At 42.9% G+C, this 26768-nt stretch overlaps 1 protein-coding gene across 1 annotated transcript in view; it reads left to right on the top strand.

The window, feature by feature from the left end:
* The window catches only part of CNNM1 (cyclin and CBS domain divalent metal cation transport mediator 1), a 70767-nt gene that overhangs the window by 5785 nt on the left and 38214 nt on the right, over nt 1-26768 (top strand). The window contains exon 2 of the mRNA XM_070363580.1: nt 23675-23818. Coding sequence (XP_070219681.1) covers nt 23675-23818 — 144 coding nt within the window. The remainder of the gene's footprint in view (nt 1-23674; nt 23819-26768) is intronic.

The following is a 26768-nucleotide window of genomic DNA, read 5'->3' as shown; positions in this document are numbered from 1 at the left end:
TTTCCATCATAGGTTAGGAGAGGAAAACTGAATTGAACTATCTTTCTTTATCTTTAAAAATAACATTTTAGTCAAGTCATAACAGCCCTTCCATTTCTCTCACTCCCTTGTACTTCAGGGAATTTAACTGCCTAAACAGATCCCTTCGGAGAAGGCAATGGCACTTCACTCCAGTACTTTTGCCTAGAAAATCCCACGGATGGAGGAGCCTGGTAGGCTGCAGTCGATGGGGTCGCTAGAGTCGGACACGACTGAGCGGCTTCACTTTCACTTTTCACTTTCATGCATTGGAGAAGGAAATGGCAACCCACTCCAGTGTTCTTGCCTGGAGAATCCCAGGGACAGGGAAGCCTGGTAGGCTGCTGTCTATGGGGTTGCACAGAGTCGGACACAACTGAAGTGACTTAGCAGTGACTTAGCAAACAAATCCCTTAGGAGGTAGGAGAGGAAAACAGTCAGTTTAATAGGAACAACAGTTACCATTAATTGAGCGACAGCTCTACTAGGCACCACACCAAGCTCTTTATATACTCAGAACAACCCTCCTGGGTAAGAATTATTAACTCCATTTTACAGATGAAGAAACTAGAGCTCAGACTGATTACATGACTTGCTCAACTTTCCAGAGCTAATAATTGCCTGAATCATGATTTGAACCAGATCAAAGGACCGGAAAGCCTATTTTTTCCCCACCACATGTCTTATTTCACTTCCCATCCCAAAACTCCTGCCATCCAAAGAGTTCAAAGCTGGTCTTTCAATTCAGACTTGCTGCCCGTGACTGATTCACCTCCTGTTTCTGCAGGTTGGAAATGTAGCTTTTTATAATTACATTAATTGCTAATATGCATTTTACAAAAAATTTCTACCTCTCTTATCTGTAAAACAACTCTGTAGGTGAGGACCATAAGAATCAGAAGAGTTACTTGCTCTGCCTAAGATCATCACCTGGTTGGTATATTCCAAGGCCCAGATTCAAGTCTGGGTCTTGTAACTCCAAAGCTCATATCCATTTAAGATTTTCTCTATATATTTCTTAGGAGTTCCAAGTCTTTAGACATAGAGGAAAGGAAAGCAAGCATGCTAGCTTTACAAAAAGGAACAATATTTCTCCCCACTAGACTGTGAATTCCTTGAGGGCAGAGAATGAATCTTACTTACTCTATGTACTCAGAACAATCACAGTGGCCCTCATGACTTCTTCTTCTTTAGTCACTAAGTCGTATCTGATTCTGTATGACCCCATGGACTATAGCCAGTTAGGCTCCTCTGTCCATGGAATTCTCAGGCAAGAATACTGGAGTGGATTGCCATTTCCTTCTTCAGGGGATCTTCCCAACCCAGAGATCGAACCCACATCTCCTGCGTTGGCAGGCAAATTCTTTACTGCTGAGCCACCAGGAAAGTCCTGGCCATCATGGCAAGAGCTTGAATAAATATTTATTGAATAAATGATCTTAAATGGCTGATTTCAATTTTATTTCTGTGTTTGAGTGAGGTGAACTTTAAGTACAGAATAATTAGTGTTGTTCCATTGACCGTGACCAATCTTTCCTCCTCCCGGGTTCTCTACCCCAGTTAGTGGCACCACTGTGCCCACAGGCTACCAGGCTAGAAATTCTCTCCTTCCCCCCACCCTCATCCTATTAATCACTGTCTGCCACAGTGATTTCAGGCTGCCACAACAGATGTCAAATTGAATGGCTTAAACAACAGAAATTTATTTTCTCACTTTTCTGGAGGCGAGAAGTTCAAGATCAAGGTTCCAGCTGATTTGGTCTCTGATAAGAGCTGTCTTCCTGGCTTGCCGACAGCTACCTTCTCACTGTGTCCTCACGTGGCCTTTACTTAGTGCACACGCACAGGGAGACAGAGAAACAGCCCCGGTCTCTCTTCTTCTCATGAAATTACCCATCCTTTTGGATTAGGACCTCACCCTTCTGACCTCATTGAACCTTAGAGGCCCACTGGGGGTTGGGGCTTCAACATGTCAATTTGGAGAGGGGAAAGGACACAAGCATTCAGTCCATAATAATCTCCAAAGTCAGCCCCATATTTGAACAAAGTCTGCAAAAAAGTTTGCTAAAATTGCATATTTCTTTTACTGAATACCTATGCATAACTTAGTCCACTATTTATTCCACTTAGGTTATTCTTTAATTTTATTAAATAAATAATATTGTGTAGGCACAGTGGAGAATACTACCAACAGGGACCCTGTCTGAATGGAGCTTTCATACTAATACAGGAGACAGAAATTAAACAAATGAGATAGGAATTAAGAGCATAAGCTTTGGTACCAAACCCCACTGGGTTGCATCCTGGCCTTGGGCAATTTATTTAACTCTTTGCTTCATTAGCTGTAAAATAAGGATAATAATAGGATTATTTTTTACTCTATTTTTTTATTGAAGGATAATTGCTTTACAGAATTTTGTTTTCTGTCAAACCTCAACATGAATCAGCCATGAAGTGAAGTGGCTCAGTCGTGTCCGACTCTTAGTGACTCCATGGACTGTAGCCTACCGGGCTCCTCCATCCATGGAATTTTCCAGGCAAGAATACTGGAGTGGGGTGCCATTTCCTTCTCCAGGGAAACTTCCCGACCCAGGGATCAAACCCGGGTCTCCTGCATTGTAGGCAGACGCTTTATTGCCTGAGCCACAAGGGACGACCCATAGGTATACATATACCCCCTCCCTTTTGAACCTCCCTCCCATCTCCCTCCCCATCCCATCCCTTTAGGTTGATACAGAGCACCTGTTTGAGTCAGGATTATTTGAAATATTAAGATAATATTAAGACAATATTGCAGCAGCAGAAAGACAATATTGCATAATACAGCTTATTTAGTAACTGTCATATAATAAGTGCTAAATAAATGTTAGCCCTGATTACTAAATATAAGCACAAATCTATTACATACTCATTTGTGCAAATGCCTCCTGAGAAGTTCTACGTCCTCCAATTTTTTTTCCACCTTCAAATCCATCCTCTCCGGAGCCAATAAATAATGCCTAGTGTCATTATCCTCTGCTTCAAACACTTCTGCAGTCCTCCCCACTGCCTGCAGGATGAGGTCTAAGCTTTCCCCTTAGGACCTGCTCCCAGCCCTCCCCTGCGGACTCATCACTCCCACAGCTTCATGCTCCAGCAAGACCAAACTTCATGGCCACACTGTGCTATTTCTTGCCTTTGTCCCTTTACTCATGCTGTCCTCTTTGACAGAAATATGCATCACCCAACTAGTCCCTACTCCAGGCAAACATACTGGAGTGGGTTGCCATTTCCTACTCCAGGAGATCTTCCCCACCCAGAAATCAAACCCTGGTCTCCCGAATTGCAGGCAGATTCTTTACCATGTAAGCCACCAGGGAAGCCCAATTCCTACTCTAGCCCCTCCTTTAACACACAGCACAAGAGCCACCTTCTCTGTGAAACTTCTGTAAACCTCAGATTTGGCCAACTTAATTCTTCAAAATCTCCATTATTGAACTAACGGGGTATTATTAGTGTCTGTTGAAAAGTGCCAGCCATCCATATAAAGAGCATCTGCAGGGCAGAGGCTGTCATATCTACCTTTGTAGCTGTAGCACCTAACAATGGATATGACACAGTAAGTTTTCAATAAGTCTTTATTGAATGACTGAATGAATGACTGGAAGGAGTTAAACTTCAATATAATGGAAGGGATCTGCAGAGCTCTAGTAAATGAATCATTCATTATCTTCAGTCCAATCACTTTGGACCATGCAGAAGGACAAAGTCAAAGTTTAAATGTTAGGGGAAAAGTGTTATGTATTTGTTTCTTTGAGCTTCCCTGGTGGCTCAGTGGTAAAAGAATCTACCTGCAATGCAGGAGCTGGGTTCAATCCCTGGGTTGGGAAGACCCCCTGATGGAGGGTGTGGCAACCCACTCCAGTACTCTTGCCTGGAGAAATCCATGGACCAGAGGAGCCTGGCAGACTACACTCCATAGGGTTGCACCGTCAGACACAACTGAAGCGACTAAGCAGCAGCAGCATTATGTTTCTTTACATCTTTAGGTAACAATTTTTTAGCCCTTCCCAAACACTGTGCTAAAAGTTGGGTATATGAGGCACAATCCCTCCTCTCAAGGAGCCTTCAGCCTAATGGGAAAACAGCTTTCCCCTTTGAAAAGCTAGAAAGCAGCCTGAACTGGTCTTTCCCCCCAACTTCCTACAATGTTACATTTCATGAGTCATAGCTTAACATGTAAGTTATGTGGATAAGACAGACCTGTACATAAATCGTTAAAGCAAATGTGAAAGTGAAATTCTCTCAGTCATGTTCGACTCTTTACAACCTCGTAGACTATACAGTCCATGGAATTCTCCAGGCCAGAATTCTGAAGTGGATAACCATTCTCTTCTCCAGGAGATATTCCCAACCCAGGGATTGAACCCAGGTCTCCCACATTGCAGGTGGCTTCTTTACCAGCTGAGCCACCAGAGAAAGCAAAAATGAAATAATAGAAATACTAATGTGCAATGAGACTATGGAGAAGACAGTGATTATGATAGGGTTATTTTGCTTTTATAAAATTTTTACTAAAGTTTTAAGTTTCTATACTTATTCACTCTAGAAAATTGAAAACTGTAGAGCAAAGTATGAAAATTACCAGAAGATAATCATTCTACTGTCTGGAAATAGTAACTTTTAATATTTTGCCATGATAAACATGTTGCATGCAATAACAACATTAATCAAATTCTTAAACAGGATAAAAGAAAAACCCTCTGGTCTTACCTTCTTCCAGAGATCAAATATCTCATTCTAATCTGAAGAGTGATTTTTTGATGAGGTGGTATTATTTTCACAGTAGTCTCCTTGAGTTGAGTTCTATAATTTGGAAACACTAATTCATAAAACACAGCCCTAGAAATTTATTGAACTTAATTTCTAAAATTTACTCTTCTATTTATTGGATTGTTTTTAGGAGAACACTAATCTTGTATAGATAACACGTGGAAGGAAAAAAGCTTTGTTCCAAAGTTGAAGGCCTCTGGGTACTGTAGCTCCAGTATCTAACTTGGTTAAACAATACAGCTCTGTCTTCCTAAACAAAAGACGGCAAAATCCATGTAATGTTGGGTTACTCGATCTGTAGGCAAGCATAGCCATCTAAAATTATGTAAATGGCCTATTGCTGTTTTCAAAATCGGCCTTTGTTCATTGATTGATTCATTCATTCATTCAATTAATATTGAATTCCTGCTTTGGGCCAGGCACCTGGGTGGGACTTGGGAATATAGACGTGAACAAGAAAGACATTGAGCTGCAATTATGGGGCTGAAAAAGGTCCACTTCAGTTTTTGGTCTACTGCATGTGATTTGTTCCCTAAAGTACATCCAACCAGCCAGTAAGTACTTCTGGCACAGACACACTGTGTAACATTTTCACTGGGGAATAATCTGAAAAGTCAGTATTCTGCGTCATCACTCCAAATTCTATTGTGAGCTATTTTAGCAGAAAGAATAGTCATCCCACTGTTTAATTCTATAAAAAGCTGCCAAAACATTAATGCCCCTTTCTTTGTCTTCTATAGAAGAAAATAAAAAGTTATTTCACTCAAAGGTATATTTCACCGATATAATTAGAGGTAATATGCTTTAAAATGTGTTAAACATTGCTATATAATAATTAGTAAAACTTAGAATAAGATGTTTACCTTCTAAACAATAACTAGAGTAACAGTAAACAAAGCATAGTCCATCATATCCAGGGAGGAAGAACAAAAGAAAAGAAGGAAAAGTGAAAATAATTAATTATACAAGGTGCTAAACTTGCTGATTTATATTTCTTTCTTTACAACTTTTCATTATGATTGTTTTAATACTTTTATGCAGTAGTCTTCTTTTTGGAGAAGGCAATGGCAACCCACTCCAGTACTCTAGCCAGGAAAAAAGGACGGAGGAGCCTGGTAGGCTGCAGTCCATGGGGTCGCTAAGAGTCGGACACGACTGAGTGATTTCACTTTCACTTTTCACTTTCATGCATTGGAGAAGGAAATGGCAACCCACTCCAGTGTTCTTGCCTGGAGAATCCGAGGAACAGCGGAGCCTGGTGGGCTGCCGTCTATGGGGCCACACAGAGTCAGACACGACTGAAGTGACTTAGCAGCAGCAGTCTTCTTTTTTTCTTTGCCTAGCAGTAGATATACCAGGTAACAAGAGAATCTGAACTGAAAGGAGCACTGAAAGACCTGAGAGAGAGTCTAATTCACACTTTTTTTTTTAGATTTACTTATCCTTTCTAGGACATAACAGCCTTTGTTATCAGACCCTGTTTATATCTAATCTAAACCCCACAGCCTACAGTCAAATTCTGTTTCCTCTTTTTATCATGTTTTGTGGGTCCTCTTTTACTTGGAGGACATAGTAGCTTGCCTTGATTCTATTTTTTAACAACCAGATAGACTTAGTCATGTTTCTGGCTCCCTTAAAGCATTTGATGTCTCAGGGCAGGGGTTCTGTTGATTTTTCTATTGTTGTTCGGCCACTGAATCATGTCCAACTCTTTGCAACCCCATGAACTGCAGCACACCAGGCTTCCCTGTCCTTCACTATCTTCCGGAGTTCGTTCAAACTCATGTCCATTGAATTGGTGATGCTATATCACCATCTCAACCTTTGTTGTCCCCTTATCCTTTTGGCTTCAATCTTTCCCAGCATCAGGGTCTTTTCCAAAGAGTCAGCTCTTCACATCAGGTGGCCAAAGTATTGGAGTTTCAGCTTCAGCATCAGTCCTTCCAATGAATATTCAGGACTGATTTCCTTTAGGATTGACTGGTTGGATCTACTTGCAGTCCAAAGTACTCTCAAGAGTCTTCTCCAGCACCACAATTCAAAAGCATCAGTTCCTCGGTGTTCAGCCTTCTTTATGGTCCAACTTTCACATCCATGCATAACTACTGGAAAAACCAAAGCTCTGACTATGCAGACCTTTGTTGGCAAAGTGATATCTCTTCTTTTTAATACAACTGTCTAGGTCTGTCACTCAGTTGGTAAAGAATCTGCCTGCAATGTGGGAGACCTGGGTTCAATCCCTGGGCTGGGAATATCCTCTGGAGAAGGGAAAGGCTACCCACACCAGTATTCTGGCCTGGAGAATTCCATGCACTGTATAGTCCATGGGGTCGCAAAGAATTGGACACGACTGAGCTTTCACTTTTTTTTTTCCACTGTTTTTTTCACTTTCACTTTTTCAGGTGTCACAGCTTTCCTTCCAAGGAGCAAGCGTCTTTTAATTTCATGGCTGCAGTCACTGTCTACAGTGATCGTGAAGCCCAAGAAAACTAAAATCTGTCACTGTTTCCACTTTTTCCCCTTCTATTTGCCATGAAATGATGGGATCAGATGCCATGATCTTAGTTTTTTAGTGGTGAATAGATTTTTCTAGTACTCATAAACTGTTTTACCTCTATGTCCATATTTAGAGATTCCTGGACCTTTAATAACAATTTCAATCCCCTATTTCCTGCTATTCCTTTCCAAACTAGATTCTTCTCAATTCTTCCTTCCATTCTTCTCTTTCTCCCTTCCTTCCTTCCATATGACATTATTCTCTATGAGGCCTCCAGTCTTCCTGGTGCTTGCAGTCAAGTAAGGAGATACACACTAATAATAAACAATTACAAAGGAAGACAAGTTATTTGAAGGAAAAGTATAGGGAGCTCTGAGAGCATATAATAGGGGGTCCTGACCTGGTCTTACAGGTAAGGATAAACTACCCCCTCCCCAAGTGATATTTGTGCTGAATCCTAAAGGGTGGAGAGGAGTTCACCAGAGCTTTCCAGAAGGGAACAGACCTGCAAAGGCTCTGAGGAAAGAGGGCCAAGCGGGTGTCCTGCAGGGTTCATGGGCCATTTGACACCCAGTGGGGAAAGCACCACCTCTGCCAACCAGTCTTCTTTCTATCGACGTTATCAGAATGCTGAGCTACCAGGGCTCTGGGAGGTGGATTTGAATATAAATATCCAAGAGCATGAAAAGAGGAAGGACCCTGATGGAAATGATACAGAGCAGCCTGGGGTACAGACAAGGGCATCCAGACAACATCTATGGGTGATTGGGGGCCTCACCCCCTGGGGGTGAGGGGGGTTGGCTGCTAGGGAGAACTGATTCCATGGAAGGATCTGGGAAAACTTATCTGAGGAAGTGAATGAAGAGGGACTCTCATAAGCAGTTATGAAGGGAAAGAACATTTTAGCTGAGGCAGGAGCTTGAGCGAGAAAAGGAAAGGGAGCCGAGAGGACCTTCAAAAGCTGTTAAAGCTGTGATTATATTGTTCCTTTTCTTCCAGCAAAATGGGAAACTAGGCAGATCGAGACGTTTGTCAAACATAATTTATGTTCTCTCCAAGCGCCAAAACTGTATATGTTAACCATTTTTGGTGGTGATATTTCTAAAATGTTTTAAGCCCATTCCTGCCTGCCTTAATAAAGGATCCTAAATATAACAACCTTTTCTTGATGACGCATGATCATGGTCATGAGAGTGTAGTTATTTTATGCTGCGTTGTAAATCAGTTCTCTGCTCTTTTGTTTTTCTCTGTCCTCTGGCTGTCAGCTGCTGGTTGTTTTTGAGTCAGCCTCAAGCAAAGCCCTGTCCCCACCTTGCTCATCACAAAATCATTCTATTTAACTGAGAAACCAAGTAAATACATGGGTTGGGAATCATATGCCTGACGTACAATAGGCTTCAATAAATATTTGTTGAATAAATGATTAATTAGGCTTGGACTGGGAGTCTCAGGTATGGGGTTGGTGTACAGACCTAGAATAGTTCCTCCTGGGACCAGACTCAAAACCGTGCGAAGTCACCTCCAGATAATGGGTGGTTACGCTGCTATTTTTGCAGTGTTGCTTAGCAAGAACAGACTGCCAACCAGCTTAGAGTCTAGTGACTAACACCTATTTTCTTCAAGGCCTGGTGATGCTGGTTACCATGGTGTTCTGGGTGACATGGCTGGCTTTTTTTATAATTGCCTTTTAGTGGCTCGAGTAGTTTTTTTATGATAAATGCATTGATTATTTCTGATGAAGTAGGGCAGGATTACTACAAAGTACAGACTTTTAAAAAAAAACTAGAAAAAGGGACTGTTTTGCTTTTCCAGATTAAGGTGGTTGCTGCAGGACTGGTAGGATATTTTTTGTGTTGCTCTTCCTGATTTGATAGAAAGTGATTTGATTTGATTGTATAAATTTTTTTTTTAAGTCTAGCTTGTGTCAAGGTAATATTTCTTATCTTATTCTTTAATATTAAAATATAAAACTTAGGAGTTCAAGCTCCTTTGTAAACTTAAGAGGCTATAATTATTGGCACTGTTAAAATTTTGGTATGTCATATATCATCATACCAGAGGAGGACATGGCAACCCACTCCAGTATTCTTGCCTGAAAAATCCCCATGGACAGAGGAGCCTGACAAGCTAGAGTCCATGGGGTTGCAAAGAGTCGGACGTGACTAAGTGATTAAGCAAAGCACATCTCATGACAAAGAAGCACCCTGTTAAGCCAAACTGGTTTTGTGGCCCAGGACTGTTTAGTATAGAATTTTAGAGCATGAAAAATGACCTTGGAGATCACCTGAACCCATCCTTTAATTTTTTTGTAATTTTTATTTATTTATTTTGGCTGTGCTGACTCTTGCAGTGTGTAGGCTTCTCATTTCAGTGGCTTCTCTTGTTGGGGAACACTGGCTCTAGGCATGCGTGCTTCAGTAGCTATGGCTCACTGGCTCTAGAATGGGGGCTCAACAGTTGTGGCGTAAGGGCTTAATTGTTGCAAAGTATGTGGAATCTTCCCAGACCAGGGCTTGAGCCCGTGTCCCCTGCATTGGCAGGAGGATCTTATCAACTGCACTACCAGGTAAATCCCCCCGTCCTTTAATTTTAAGGCAGAGAAAGCTGAGGCCCAGAAAAGACAAATTATAAAAATAGCGATGATAATCCCTTATAGTTGCAAAGCATTTACATTTGCAAAGATCTTTTCAAACAGTAATTCATTTTGTGTTCACCACGCATGTGAAGTCAGTAGAATTTATCCCCATTTTGTTGAAGAGGCACATGGGATCTGGAGACACAAGTGTCCTGTTCAGTGTTAATGACAGAGGCAGAACCAGAAGCCACATCTGTGATTCGCTGTCTCAGACCATGGAGCCACAGCCAGACATAGTCACAGGAACCTGGGCCCCGCTCTTCTGTTTACTAGCTGTGTGACTAGTGCAGGTCACTCCACCACTCCAAATGAGGCTTACCTTCCTTCTTAAAATGACAATATTTTAAAAACAATCCTACATTGTAAGATTAACATGAAGGCTAAAGATTATGCTTATATAGTACTTAAGACACTCCCCCACTTGCCTTTCACCTCACTGATCTACCTAAATGAATTCTATCTAGTTAGTTATTTTGTGTAACAAGTGCTTTCCCTGATTCAGCCCATATGGAAGTCATTGTATACAATAAGAAAATAAGAATGACAGCTGTTTACCTTGGATAGGGCCCAGAGACCAAATTGATTGTGGAAATTTCCTTGCATTTCTTTTATCCTGTCATCAGTTAGGTTTCCTTCTGTATCACTGTGACCTTCCTCAGGCACAGTAAATAAAAAAAACATAATCTACAAACAAATATCATACCAGATCAATGAAAGCTCTTAAAGCTGCAGTTCAGTTCAGTTCAGTCACTCAGTCGTGTCCAACTCTTTGCAACCCCATGGACCACAGCACGCCAGACTTCCCTGTCCATCACCAATTCCCGAAGCTTACTCAAACTCATGTCCATCGAGTCGGTGATGCCATCCAACCATCTCATCCTCTGTCATCCCCTTCTCCTCCCGCCTTCAATCTTTCCCAGCATAAGGGTCTTTTCAAATGAGTCAGTTCTTCGCATGAGGTGGCCAAAGTATTGGAGTTTCAGCTTCAGCATCAGTCCTTCCAATGAATATTCAGAACTGATTTTCTTTAGGATGGACTGGTTGATCTCCTTGAAGTCCAAGAGACTCTCGAGAGTCTTCTCCAAAACCACAGTTCAAAAGCCTCAATTCTTTGGCACAACATATTTTGATAGAGTTAGTGGGAAAGAAGGCAACGTATATACCCCAAGCCATGGAGGCCTCTAATGGCAGAAAGAAGAGTTCAGAAATGATCTTCCCCGGTTACCTGTCCATGTTACTGAGATGGGGAATAACCTCATGAATGTAGTGTTTGGGGGCAGTCAATCTGTTTTTACTGGATAGGATTGATTACAGCAGAAAAAAACCAACAGGAGAACTGGGTAGGATATTGGTGCAATTCTCCAGGATACAATGAGAGTATGGAAATTAACTATATACTTGCAATTGGAAAGAGGGAAATATGAGGCTTCATTGCCTTCTGGACACTCCTGCTCAGTCTCCTTTTCTGTTCCTCCTATTTCATATTCACTGATACATTGTCAGCACTTGGGACAGGACCTACCCCTATCAGACACTCAAATATCTGTTGCTTGAATGTTGCATTTCTATAACCTCTGAATGTTGGGAGTGCACAGGGCTGAGAAATAAATCTCTTTGTCTTCTCTTACTCCCTTTGTTTATTTCATTCATTCTCCCAAAGATTACCAACCTAAACCAGACTTAAATTTCTAACTGACATTTGACATCTCCACTTGGAGGCTTAAAAGGCATCTCAAACTTCAAACTATCCAGAATTGAACTTCTGCTCTCTTTGCTAAATCTACACTCTGCACAATATGCCCCAACTCCCTAAATTGCAGTTCCATTCTTCTAGATTTTCAGGCCCAAACTTCGCTGTCTCTTTTGCCACACATCCAGTCCCTCATATGTGTTCTGCTTTCAACATATATAGAGAATCTGTCTACATCTCACTACCTCCAATACACCCTGGTCCATGCCATGAGCCATCTCTCATTTGGATGAATACCAGAGCTGTGAGGTCTCTCTGCTTCCACCTCTGTCCACTTTGTGTCCACTCTTCAAACAGCCGCTGGAGAGATTCTTTTAAAATGTAAGTCAGATCATATCACTTTTTTGCCAAAACCAAACATAGACACAAACACAAAACTCTACAATGGCTTTATCTCACCCAGAGTAGGAGCCTAAGTCCTCACAAAGACCTTTCAGGCTCTATCTATCAAAGTGACAGATACCCCACCCCTTTCCTCCTTGACCTTGGCCCACTACTGTCCTCTTTCACTTCTGCAACCGTTCCTCAAGCACATCAGTTACACTTCCAAAATTCAAGGCCTTTGCATCTTATGCTGCTGATATGCTCCAGGTATCCACAGGGCTCCCTAACTCACCGCCTTTAGATCTGTATTTATATACCAGCTTCTCAGGGAATTTATCTGGCATCCCTTGCCTGAAACTGTACTACATGGTCACTCCATCCACACGCTCCCTCACCAGTCTTCCCTGCTGTGCTTCTCCCGTAGCCAGAGCAATAGAGTTCATATATCTATCTGCCTTATTATCTCTCACCCCACGTACTAGAATGTAAGCTACAGGAAGAAGGTGATTTTGTCCATCTGTTCATTGCTGCATGTCCAGTGCCTAGATGAGTGCTTGGCACATAGTAGTATTTAATAAATACCAGTTGAGAGAATGAAGAGGAGAAAGAATTGGAAGTTTTTTGGGATTTTTTTTTTTTCTAAATAGGAACAAAGAAAAAGAAGGTAAAAACTGATTCCTGGGTTACAACTCCTGGGTTAGAGCTGAAGGTGCCGTTTGTTATGGTGGAGAGGGAGGGAGAGTGGGGATAGTGGGTCTTGGAAACCGTGTGTTCCTATTTGGATAAGTGATTTTGACAAGACAAGGGGAAAGCTCAGGCACAACGTCTAAAACAAGATGACAGTTCAAAATAGACTCTGATGTTAAGATATAAATTTAGTTCAGGAAAGAAGTGATGGTGACATTGAAAGGCTCTGTTGGGATTTTTTTTTTAATTGATTATTTGGTTGCATCGGGTCTTAGTTGCTGTATGCAGGATCTTCAGTCTCTAGTTGAGGCTCACTGGCTTAGTTGTTTACAGCATGTGGGATCTTAGTTCCCCAACCAGGGATCAAACCCACATTTCCTCCATTGTAAGGTGGATTCTTAACCACTGGACTACAGGGAAGTCCCAGGGATATTTAATCCAGAGGAGAGAGAAGAGCAGAGGATCAGGGATTGGAGTGGAGGTTCTTAACTGCAACTGCCCACTTTAGAGTCACCTGAAGATGTTTTGAACATCCCAATGCCTGGACCACACGCCAGACTGATTAGGTCAGAACTTTCCTGGGTGGGACACAGGTCTCAGTAGGTTTTAAACTCCCCAGCTAATTCCCACAGGCAGCCAGTGTCAAGACTCACTGAGCTAAAGTCTTTAAGATATATTTATCTTTATTGTGCTTGTTGTTTAGTTACTAATTTGTGTCCGACTCTTTTGTGACCCCCTGAACTGCAGCCCGCCAGGCTCTTCTGTCCATGGGATTTTTCCAGGCAAGAATACTGGAGTGGGTTGCCATTTCCTTCTCCAATGTTTACCTTCAGGTGAGGATAAAGTAAAGGAATCCACAATGGGAGCAGAAAAATATTAGTCATAAGGGCAGAAAGAAAAACAGGGTAGTCTTGGCCAGCTCTTCTCATACTCAACTCCATAAGGATCAAAAGAATCACCTGAGATCTTGAGGATCTACAGATCATGACTCAAACTGCCAAGCTCCCAGGTGATCCTGTGACGCCTGGTTCAAGGGCCACACTGAATAGCAAGTGTCAAGAGCAGTGCTTCTCAAACTCTAATGTACATAAGAATCACCTGGGATATCATTAAAGCAGCTGTCTGGACCCCACCCACCAAGATCCAGATTCTGTAAGTCAGGAATAGAACCCAAGAACCTGCATCATTTTTTTAATTCATTTATTTTAATTTAAGAATAACTGCTTTACAATATTGTATTGGTTTCCACATACATCAGCATGAATCAGCCATAGGTATACATACGTCCTTTCCCTCTGGGACCTCCCTCCCACCCCTTTGGGTTGTCACAGAGCACTGGTTTGAGCTCCCTGAGCCATATCGCAAATCCCCGCTGGCGATCTGTTTCACACATGGTAGTGTACACATTGCCGTGCTACTCTCTCCGTTCATCCCAGCCTCTCTTTCGCCGCTCCCCCATGTTCACAAGTCTATTTTCTATGTCTGCGTCTCCATTGCTGCCCTACAAATAGGTTCCTCAGGACCATCTTTCTAGATTTCACATATATGTGTTAATGTAGGATATTTGGTTTTCTCTTTCTGATTTATTTCACTCTGTATACTAGGCTCTAGGTTCATCCACTTCATTAGAACTGACTCAAATGCAAGAGCCTGCACTTTGAATGAGGTGATATGCAATGCTGCTGGTCCCGCACTTCAAGTGTGAGAGAGTCACCAAGACCACAGAAGGAAGAAGAGGCACTTGGGGCTTCCCTGGTGGTCCAGTGCTCCCAGTGCAGGGGACCCGGTTTCGATCTCTGGTCAGGGAACTGGATCCCTCAGGCTGCAACTGAGACCTGGCACGGCCAAATAAATAAATAAATTTTTGTTTTAAAAAAGGAAGGAAAGAAGAGGCACTCAATACTGCCTACCAAGTGAATAAAAGATATTGTAGGGATACCAGAAAGAATAAGAATGTAGCAAAGCCACTAGATTTTGCAAGGTGAAGGTCATAAGTGAGGCAGAAACCATAAAACCATAAAATGATTTCTGCTTTCCTTGGTTCTCTATTTTCAAGCAGTAAGCTTTCCCCCGGCTTCTGTATTTTATCTTGGGAACAATTACCTTACCAAAGTGCGGTAACTATTTTTGAAAGAGAGAGAAAGCAAATCAATTATTTGATTTTCTTTTCAAGGCATTGGAGGTATGCTAATAGGGTACCTGGGAGCTCTTCTCTGTGGATATGCCTAAACCATCTAGAAGCTACATTTATTAAGGACCTTTGGAGGTTATTCCAACTTCTTCAAATACCAGAGAACAGTTGTAATGTTGCTGACACTTGTAACTTTCTTTAGGGCAAGGTTTCCAACCTTGACACTCCTTATGTTGAGGCTGTTGGAGAGCAACACTACATGCAACCATTAGATGCCAATATCATCTCCTGCCCCAAGTTGTGACAAGCCAGATTGTCTCCAGATATTGCCAAATGTTCCCTGGGAGGCAAAAATCAGCCCCAGTTGAGAACCACTGCTTCAAAAGCAATGTTTGAAAACCTAGTCACCCTTCTAAGAAGTCTGACTTATAGCTTGGGCATGTTGATGCCAGGTGGTAAAGACAGAGCACTACCAGTAACCAGTACTAGGACCACCCTTTGGATTCTTGAGGCAACAGAAAAGACTAGTTTGACTTTCAGAAGTGGGAAATTTTATTGACCTCACTTATACCAAGAGCCTAATAGATGGTGCAGTACTTCAAACTTGTCTCATTGGTACAAAAGCTGGATGTATGATACAGGATGCTTGGGGCTGGTGCGCTGGGATGACCCAGAGGGGTGGTATGGGGAGGGAGGGGAGAGGGGTTCAGGATGGGGATCACATGCACACCTATGGCGGATTCATGTTAATGTATGGCAAAACCAATACAATATCGTAATTAGCCTCCAATTAAAATAAATATATATTAAAAAAAAAAAGAAACCTCTTTCCAGGCTCAGCATGAAAGAGTCAGCTGCCACGCTATGCCCTGTAACAAAATACCATAACCACCACATCATATGAGAGAAAGCATTCATCAGCTTGCCACACAACTATCATTTGTCCAGGAGGTTCTTTCCTCTCCTTTCATGAGTACTTAACATCTTGTGACTTAAACCAAGTACACAGAAAAGATGAGGATTGTATTAGAAATCTCAGTGCTTGTTTCTCTTCCTCAGTAGAGGTCATCAGACAAATAACCAGAGTGCCATAGAGCCTACCTATAAACCAGTGGTTTTCAAACTTTAGCCTGCATCATAACCAGCTAAAAGCTTGTTAAACCACTGATCACTGGACTATACCCCCTGAGATTCTGATCTACTAGGTCTAGAGTGGGGCCTAAGAATTTGCATTTCAAGTGATGCTGATAGTCCAGGGACCACACTTTGAGAACGTGACTGGAAAGCAAGTAATAATTCTCAGACTTGGCTGAACATTGGTATTACCTGAGGAATGTTTTTAACTATTGGTGTCATGGCCCCATCCCAAACAAATGAAATCAGAATGTCTGTGCATGAGATCCAGTCTTCAGAGTGTATTTATTAGTTTCTCAGATGATTCTTGTATAGAGCCAGCATTGAGAAACACTGAACTAGGTGGAATGTATTCCAAAGCACTGGGGTACCTCTACCCCAGGTGGCCCTGCTTAATGGAGGGTTTTAGTATGACTTAATCCCATATTCTTACCCATTATGCTTCTTTGAGGATTACTTCTCCAGTTTCACCAAAATCATCCTAACACTGTGGTCCAAACAAGTCTTAAGCCATAGGTGCGTATTCTCTACTGCATGTTTCATTGAGCTGTAGACAGCAATGGAGCTGAAGATTGCAAATCAGAGTCTGAGAGGAAGTAGCCTGCTGCTACTGCTAAGTCACTTCAGTCGTGTCCGACTCTGTGCGACCCCATAGACGGCAGCCTACCAGGCTCCCCCGTCCCTGGGATTTTCCAGGCAAGTAGCCTGCTGCTGCTGCTGCTGCTAAGTCACTTCAGTAGTGTCCGACTCTGTGTGACCCCATAGACAGCAGCCCACCAGGCTCCCCCATCCCTGGGATTCTCCAGGCAAGAGTACTGGAGTGGGTTGCCATTTCCTTCTCCAATGCATGAAAGTGAAAAGTGAAAGTGAAGTCTCTCAGTCGTGTCCGACTCTTAGCGACCCCATGGACTGCAGCCTACCAGGCTCCTCCATCCATGGGATTTTCCAGGCAAGAGTACTGGAGTGGGGTGCCATTGCCTTCTCCCAGGCAAGTAGCCTGCTGCTGCTGCTGCTGCTGCTAAGTCACTTCAGTCGTGTCCGACTCCGTGTGACCCCATAGACAGCAGCCCACCAGGCTCCCCCGTCCCTGGGATTCTCCAGGCAAGAACACTGGAGTGGGTTGCCATTTCCTTCTCCAATGCATGAAAGTGAAAAGTGAAAGTGAAGTCACTCAGTCGTGTCCGACCCTCAGCGATTCCATGGACTGCAGCCTACCAGGCTCCTCTGTCCATGGGATTCTCCAGGCAGGAGTACTGGAGTGGGGTGCCATCGCCTTCTCCGGGCAAGTAGCCTAGAGGGCAGCAATCAAGGCTTAAGGAGTCTACAGCTGCTGGAAGCCAGGAAAGGCATGTCAACAGGCCAAATCATCAGGACAGGACTGGGACTTCTGCTGAGGCTGGATACCAGGAACATGGCAGGGATTCAAGCCAGTAGCTACCAGTTCAGAAGTAGAACGCTACTAAACCAGAATGAAATGTATTCTTACAACAGAGACAGATGTTGCCTTAATTTCTAGAAAATGCATTGCAGTAAGATCCATTGTTTCCTTATCTTTCAATTCAATCCAGAGATTTTCATCTGTTGGTGTTCAGTGCCATGGTAGTATGGTCAAGGGACATGTTAAAATACCTCATCAAGTGGTAGCATTCATGAGTTTTCTGTTTAAAGAATTGCCTTTTGCCTGATTGTATCTTTTTTTTTAAGTGCATGCAGGCTTTCTGTAGTTGCAGTGAACAGGCTTCTCATCTCTCATAAGAGAACATGGCTTCTCTTATTGCAGAGGGAGGGCTCTAGGCACATGGGCTCAGTAGTTGCAGTGGAGAGGCTTAATTACTCTATAGCATATGGGTTCTTCCTGGACCAGGGATCGAACTCGTGTCCCATGTACTGGCAGATGGATTCCTAACCACTGGATCACCAGGTAAGCCCTGAGTCTTTATATCTTAATCAGATCAAATAGGGCCTTGGAATTAGCAAACTTAAATTTTTTCACTTTGACTATTTTTAGCAAAAGGAAGGGTGATTCTTCCAGGGACCCAGTTGCTTTGGACTTACCTATAGGCTGGGAGTGTACAGAGCAAAGTACTGAGCAAAGCGCCCTCTGCAGTTCAACATGGCGTTGCTGTCCTCCATGTACCATCTTGTTTACAGTAACAATCCTAAAGAAATAGTCTTTTTTAATTCTTCAAGTGAAGTGGGCACCCAATGAGAGAGAATCCAGAAGTTGAGAAAGAAGCTATCTTGCTTCAAAATATGCATAAGACACTTGTATATGACACAGTTCCTATTGTCTCTCAATAGATTCTGGAGAAAGCAGGGCCAAACATCTCTAATTCACAAAATGAAGGGTTCTCACAATTCTCAGGAAATCTTCTCACAATGTCCATGACTCTCCTGTACCCTGTGTGAAACATCTTAACAAATTGTTAGTTCTATGGAGAAGGCAGTGGCACCCCACTCCAGTACTCTTGCCTGGAAAATCCCGTGGACAGAGGAGCCTGGTAGGCTGCAGTCCATGGGGTCGCTAAGAGTCGGACATGACTGAGTGACTTCACTTTCACTTTTCACTTTCATGCATTGGAGAAGGAAATGGCAACCCACTCCAGTGTTCTTGCCTGGAGAATCCCAGGGATGGGGGAGCCTGGTGGGCTGTCGTCTATGGGGTCGCACAGAGTCGAACACGACTGAAGCGACTTAGCAGCAGCAGCATATAAATGTTAACGTTCATCATCATTAACCTAAATTGTTTTCACAGTTCAGTTTAGTCGCTCAGTCATGTCTGACCCTTTGCTACTCCATGGACTGCAGCATGCCAGGCTTCCTGTCCATCACCAACTCCCAGAGCTTACCCAAACTCATGTCCATCAAGTCGATGATTCCTTCCAACCATCTCATCCTCTGTCATCCCCTTCTCCTCCCACCTTCAATCTTTCCCAGTATCAGGGTGTTTTCCAAGGAGTCAGTTTTTGGCATCGGGTGGCCAAAGTATTGGAGTTTCAGCTTCAGCATCAGTCCTTCCCATGAATATTCAGGACTGATTTCCTTTAGGATTGACTGGTTTGATCTCCTTGCAATCCAAGGAACTCTCAAGAGTCTTCTCCAACACTGCAGTTCAAAGGATCAATTCTTTGGCATTCAGCTTTCTTTATAGTCCAATTCTCACATCCATACATGACTACTGGAAAAACCATAGCTTTGACTAGATGGACCTTTGTTGGTAAAGTAATGTCTCTACTTTTTAATAAGCTGTCTAGGTTTGTCATAGCTTTTCTTCCAAGGAGCAAGCATCATTTAATTTCACGGCTGCAGTCACCATCTGCAGTGATTTTGGAGCCCAAGAAAATAAAGTCTCTGGCTGTTTCCATTGTTCCCCCACCCATTTTCCGTGAAGTGATGAGACCAGAATCTATTATCTTAGTTTTTTGAATGTTTTTCACTCTCCTCTTTCACTTTCATCAAGAGGCTCTTTAGTTCTTCACTTTCTGCCTTAAGGGTGATGTCATCTGCATATCTGAGGTCATTGATATTTTAAATTTCTTTCACAGATACCCAAATTTCTAGTAAGTTGGAAGGAAATTGAAATCAATAGGCTAGTGGTTGTTAGAAGGAACTTGAGCAATTCTGCTAGTCTGTAGAGGGACAGCATTCACAGAACCTCATAGAAGGACATCAGAGGGGATTAACCAAGATTGAAGCCACTCCCTCAAGTGTGCCATTTGCAAGTAAACACAGCACTCATCCATGGGAGGAGACATAAAGCATGTTAGAAACAGTTTTTGCCCAGCAAAAGATAGAAACACTTGTGAAATTTGAGCCTCCACTGCCGCAGTTTTGAATACTCATAGGTCATCGCTCAGGGTTGGTAAGATCTCTAAGAGACATGAACCTTCTCCATCCCAGGCCCACAGCTCTAGCACTTCTGGGGCCCAGGAAGAGGAAGAGTGTCAGGAGTTGCGTCTCCAAGGCCAGCTGCTTTGAGGGAGGGACCTGGGGTATGTGTGTCATGGGAACAGCTGGCTTTCTTGTCCCATTGTCAGCTCAGAACAGGGGTATGTGATTATTGATTCCTGTTCCAGTCTGTCCCCAGGAAACAATGACTTCCTTCATTTGTTTGTAGATCTCTACAGGCACTTGACGGAATCATAAAGGCTGATTGTGAATTATAAAATATTTCTAAATAGATTACACAAGTACATTGTCTTGAATATCATATAATTAGGACTTGAAATCATTATTCCCTGATGATCATATAGTTTGTCCTCAAATTGACCTTGAAAGGTGTAGACCAAAGGTGGATTTTCACTTGGAAGTTGGGACACTTCTTGTGAAACAACATAAGATGTTGATTTATTTAATCCCATTATATAAACTAACCTCTGGGTGGCAGGAAGTATGGCTGTATTATATATATTCTGGGCTCCACATAACAAAAAATTATCCAATTATAGAAAATAATTTTAAGAAATCACTTTTCCAACTTTTTCCATTATGCTAGTCATATGCTAGCACGTGTTAGCAGAAAAGTGAGAGCAGGTGCCAGAAGTTTAAGAACATGTGTTTAAAAAAAACAATTTTAAATTGAGCACATCCTAACAATTAACATAATCTAATTTAAGCTACAAAACACTTCAATCCAATTGGGCAGGATGTAGTTGTTTCAAAGGATAATTTTAGAACCACTGATTCAGTTTAAATGTTAATTTAAACACACTGTATTTTAGTTTTTAAAAAGGGTTTTGTCTGGTTTTAATATCATGTATTACATAAACTGTGGACTTTTATTCAGTCTTAGCTCAGTTCATCAGGCACTTATTGACTGCCTGTTGTGTAGAGAAAACCCTGACTAAGTGTATGAGCCTTTGTCCTGAAGAATCTTACAATCTGAGGAAGACACGTAGGCCCAGTAGAGCAGGCGTCCCCAGCCTCCAGGCCGCGGACTGGTACCTCCTGTCAGATCGGTGGCAGCATTAGATTAGAAATAAAATACACCGTAAGTGTAATGCACTTGAATTATCTCAAAACCACCCCCCTCCCCATCCATGGAAAAATTGTCTTCCACGAAACCAGTCCTTGGTACCAAAAAGTTTGGGGACTGCTGCTGTAGAGGACACATACATTTTAAGTTATGAGAAGCAGCAAATTGTGATAAGTGCTTTAATGGAGTTATAAAGGAGACAGAATGGGAAAAGGAGATGGTGTGAGTGAGAACCTGGAAAATGGACGTGGAGGAAGTTAGGAGCTGGAGGTAACAGGGTTCCTCTGGAGTACGGGATATTTGGAGGATGTGGTAGGGCATGCAGTTAGAAAGACAGGGAGGTGCTACATTTTGCAGTCTTGAGAATACCAAACTAATGAGCCTAGATTTGACTTTGTGCGCAATAGGGAGGGTGTTTGAGTGGGGGAGTGGCCTGATCAAGTCAGTTTGGGAGTAAGTCGCAGGATGAGTTGAAGGTGGAGAGGAAATTAGAGACTATTTTTGAGTGATATAGATGCCATCTGTCTCGTTAAAAATCCCAATAAGTAGCTGTCTTGCGATTTGAAGTATTTGATACGTAAATTCATGTTGTTTAAATTTTAATGGTTAATTATGCACTGGCAAGCTTACTAGTCTGATATTTCTAACAGTGGGTGAGCAAAAGCTTATACAGGGTAGCAGTGATAAGGCATGAACTTCCTTTTTTTGGAGAGGGGCAAGAATAACATCTGAATCCGTACCCTAGATAGTCTCCTAATTTAAGAAGATGTTCTCTTAGCCAAGGAAAAGAACCACCCAGATTGTCCTTTGAGAAACAGATCCAGAAAATGCATCTATCAGTGGATGAAAATAAACCAAGGTGAAGCAGGACTCAGGTAAGACAGTCTCTAGATTAGGACCGAAAACCAGTTTACCTGGGTTCACAAAGTGTAGCTTTGCCACTTACAGACTGTAACTTTAGGCTTATTAGTTAACCATCTGTGCCCCAGTTGTTTCGCTTGTAAAATAGGAATAATAATGGTACTTGTCTCAGGGGTTGTTATGAGGATGAAATGAACTGATACATGTAAAGTGCTCCAAATAGTACCTGGCATGTAGTTATCTCAATAAATGTTAACTGTTGTTAGTCAGCTGCTGGGCAGTAAGTTAACTGCCTATGACATATTACAGTTTACACAGTGCCTTTATGGAAAGCACTATGGAAACCTCCCTGCCCCTACTCCCTAGTGACTATCTGTGCAACTGATCCTGGACACATCCACTAGGCCATTTGAACTCCACAATCACTTGATGGAAATTGATTGTCCTAGTTACTGCTGCTATTAACAAGCCACCTCAAAACTTGGAAGCATGAAACAACAGCCATTTTATCATGCTCACAGATTCCTGAGTCAGGAATTCAGTGGGAGTTGCTTATCTCTGCTTCACAGTGATTGTGCCCGTGGTTAGAAACGTCTCAGATGATTGGGGAGAATGCCAGCAGGTGGGGCAGGATCCACCGCCATAGAAGGCTTCTTCTCTAACCTGTCCAGCACTTTGGTGGCATGGTGGAAAGGCCAGGCTTAGCTGGGACTGTCACCTAAGCACCGACATGGGTCCCCTTCACCATGGTGGCCTCACGGTAGTTGTCAGACTTCTTTAGAGTGTTTCTGCAGCAGAAGCTATATGCCTTTTATGATGCATTCTCAGAAGCCTCATTGCAGACATTTCTCTGTTCTCTGGGCTTCCCTGGTGGCTCAAGTGGTAAAGAATCTGCCTGTAAGGCAGGAGACCCGGGCTTGATCCCTGGGTGAGGAAGATCCCTTGGGCTTGGAGAATTTCATGGACAGAGGAGCCTGGTGGGTTACAGTCCATTAGGTCACAAAGAGTCAGACACAACTGAGCGACTAACACTTTCACTTTCCCTGTTCTCGATTGATTGAAGCAGCCACAAGCCCGAGGGAGTTGATTAGACCATGCTTCTCAATGGGAGGCATATCAAAGCCTCTGGGAGCCATATTGAAAATCACCATTTTAGTATTATCTTCTAATGCTGGATGAGAAGCTTGAGATTCAGTACAGGTTTAACATACTGGTTTGTCCAGGGTGAGTTGCACAGATAGTCACTAAGATAGTTAGGGATGGGGGCGAGGAGGTTTGCAGGCTTCTAACCTACTTCTTCTAACTCCAAATTCTAATTCTCTCAATTAGATTATTCATCCTCCTTCAGCTTAGATATACTTCTTAATATAGGAAAATTACAGGAAAAAAAATTAAATGGCGTTGTGTATATCAGGTAACTTTCTATTTATTTATTTATTTGTGGCTATACTGGATCTTTGTTCCCACACATGGGCTTTCTCTAGATGCAGCACGAGGGCTCTAGAGCACAGGCTCAGTGGTTGTGGCACACAGGCTTAGTTGTTTCGAGGTATGTGGAATCTTCCCAGACCATGGATCAAACCCATGTGCCCTGTTAGGCACACAAATTCTTAATCACTGGACTACCAGGGAAGTCCAAGTAACTTGCTTCAAAAGCGATAGTGATATAAAAGTATAAAGTTTGCATTTATAAGAGGTTGTATACAGACTTCATGTTTTAAAGAGATCCTGGAATGGGTTCAGTGGTTCAGTCCCAAGATTGGTCAGAGAGCAATTTAGTATCATTTTCTCAAAAGGAAATTTCTCTGAAAATATCCCAGATGCTTAACTGTGACTTCCTTTGTCTCTAGGAAAGTCTCACCTGGCCATTGTCCAGCGGGTGAATAACGAGGGAGAAGGGGACCCCTTCTATGAGGTGATGGGCATCGTCACACTGGAGGACATCATAGAGGAGATCATCAAGTCAGAGATCCTGGATGAAACTGACCTCTACAGTAAGTGGCTCTTGTCCAAAGCCATCATATTTTCCTGTGAGGTTCTCAGAGCTGGCTTAATTTAATGAACAGTGTGAAAGGGGGTCAGGACAAGCCCCAAGTGTTGCTGTGTGTGCCCCAGGGGCTGGCATGGCAACATGCCCCAGCCTGAACCACCGATGAGTCACTGAGAGTATGCTAGCTAAATGTTTATCAAGAGAGAACCTTTAGGAACAGAGCCAAGACTATGAAAAGGAGACCTCCTGGCCTTTGGATGGAGGAAATGAAGTGCACCTCAGATGACCTCTCTGCCCTTGTTTCTGTCCCCTGTGTTGTTCCTGGCTTGTCTCTTTGTCCACCTGGACATAGACCCCAGCATCCCTGGGGGTTCCACTCATGATTCACTCACAGCAACATCAGCGTGCTGTGGAGACTCATGACATCACCCAGCACAACCTAAGCCAGACCTAAGTCGTCCTTTTAGACGCTGCTCTTGTCCTGTGTATGTTTCAACCCTGCTGCCTGGTTCCCCTCCTCCTCCCTTTCACCCCTGGCTCTGGTCTAGTCTCCTCACCCTCCTCCCCAATCCTCCCAGGAACAACACAGGTTCCTCCCTGCGATAGTGACTGCTTTCGTTACTGAGTCTTATCAAAGCTTTGCTCACAAACATTACAAAGGCCTGCTTTCCTCAAAAATGGGAGTGTTATCAAATCCATGGGAGTCCCTAGGCCAGTAAGTGTCCCCTCCTCCCAGTTTCATCAAGTATAACAGCAGTCCCCATCCTCCCCTCAGAGAACCCACTCCAGATCTGTGTCCTTGGTTTGCTGGGGGCAACTGTTCAGAGACAAGCTCCTAGTAGAAAAAACTTCAAGACGCTAAGGCAGTGAGTGGTGCAGAAAGAGTGCTTCCCTTTGGGGTGAGAAGAGATCAGATCAAGGTGGGCCAAGCCTTGATGAAACTTAGCAGGAGCGTCACAGTGTCTGCTGTTGCAGTGGAGCCCCGGCCCAGCTCATTACCTTAAAATAGGGGCTGATCTCTCCATCCCCCAGTCCTTTTCCCCTTCTCCACCTCTGACTATCACTGTGCTCTAGATTTAGAAATCCCAAGTGTCTCAATAGATATATTGGTGAAAATATTCACACTAAAGTGTTAGTGGCTGATGTTAATAGTAGTGACAGCAGTCTAAGTGAGTAAGCTCTTCCTAGGGCATTTGTTTCAACAACCTGATATTCCAATACTCACTATTAAAATCGAAGGAATGGGGACTTCCCTGGCAGTCCAGTGGGTAAGACTCCATCTTCCAACGCAGGTGGTATGGGTTCAGTCCTTGCTTGGAGAGCTAAGACCCTAAATGCCTCATGGCCAAAAAAACAAAACATAAAACATAAGCAATTTTTAACAAATTCAATAAAGACTTTAAAAATGGTTCACATCAAAAAAAAAGTATTTTAAAAATAAATAGAATAAAATAGAAGGAATGAAGAGGGAGATCAGAGGAAACTGATTCTCCGGTGATTAACTATTTGGTAGCATTCTGATGGAGGATAGAGAGGGAATATTTAGACGAACACGTCATATAAATCAGAAGGTTACTTACCAGTAATGGAAAAGAGTGGTCTGATAGATATCTTTGCTGCTCTCTTGCTAAACCATCCCCTCTCTAAAAGAGAGGGTTATGATTTTCCCATTCTTATAAATAAGCATGAATCCTTAAGAACGGTGAGAAGGCTGAGGAGCCAGGACTACTGTGTTGCTTCTCCCCAGATCCTGACCCCCAGGACAGCTGGGCCTGGATCTCACTGTGGGATCTCACCATTTGTGGCAACCAGACACAAGGAGCCTTAAAGCCGGGGCCGGAAGTCCAAGGCAGGCCCACAAAAGAGCAGTGTGAAGGAGGGCACTTTCTTCCTTCTAGAAGGGAACTCAGTCATGTGGCAGAGCGAAATCAGAAGGAGGGGGAGAGTCCCAGGGAGCCCGTCCCCTGGAGTTCTCTCCCTTTCATTTCCAGTGTGTCTGTTCAGCCTGCACTGAGTTCCCTGAACCGCTGTTTTGCTCCAGGGCAACTTTAGAAAAACCCTAATCTGCTTCTCTGCTTCCCTAGCACAGGTTAAGATAGGTTAAAGTTTCAATATTTTACTCAGTACTAAGGGAAAGCAAGAGACATATGACCAAAGAAAACCTACCCTTTATCCCAAAACAGATTTTTATTGATTTATTTGGCTGTGTCAGGTCTTAGTTGCAGCACTCAGGATCTTTTTAGTTGCAACATGCAAACACTTTGTTGTGGCATGTGGCATCTTAGATCCCTGACCAAGGGTCAAACCTAGGCCCCCTGCCTTGGGAGCGTGGAGTCTTAGCCACTGGACCACCAAGGAAGTCACCCCTGGAAAAAAAAAAAAAAATATATATATATATATATATTTTAGAGAGAGAGAGACAAGATTTTAAAAAGCAGAGAGAAAAATTAAACTGGAAAAAGCAGAGATTTTTTTCAATCAATAATCACAATAGTCCTGCCTGAGGCCCACCCGGAGAACTCACCTTTATGGATTATAGAGCTAGTTGCATTTTTCTCCTTTCCTTTATTTCCCCCAATTCTCTCCCGGTGGAGGGGCCAGGGTTGAAGCAAGAGAATTGTGAGTGGAAAGAGGAGTGACCACCCCCCACCTCCTTTGGGTGGCATCCGTCTGTACCGCTCGGAGCATGGTTTAAATCAGTGGGAAGACACGAGGTGAGTCCAGCTCTGGGGACAGGAGTATGGCCGAGGCATAAACCCCCAGGCCCTGCCAGAGTCCCTGATGCTAAGAACACAAGTCCCTCGTGTGTGAAGTCCTTTTTGTAAGCATACAGTTATTTGTAAGCATTTCACAGATAGATTCTGATGGGAGTCTTATAATAACTACCTGAGATGAGCAGAAAAATTACAATTAATCATTAACCTTATGGGGCTTCCCTGGTTGCTCAGACGGTA

The sequence above is a fragment of the Bos mutus genome, chromosome 26 (assembly GCF_027580195.1).
Source record: "Bos mutus isolate GX-2022 chromosome 26, NWIPB_WYAK_1.1, whole genome shotgun sequence".
Lineage (NCBI taxonomy): Eukaryota > Metazoa > Chordata > Mammalia > Artiodactyla > Bovidae > Bos > Bos mutus.
Note: the sequence above shows the minus strand (reverse complement) of the source record. Positions and strands in the feature narration are given on the sequence as shown.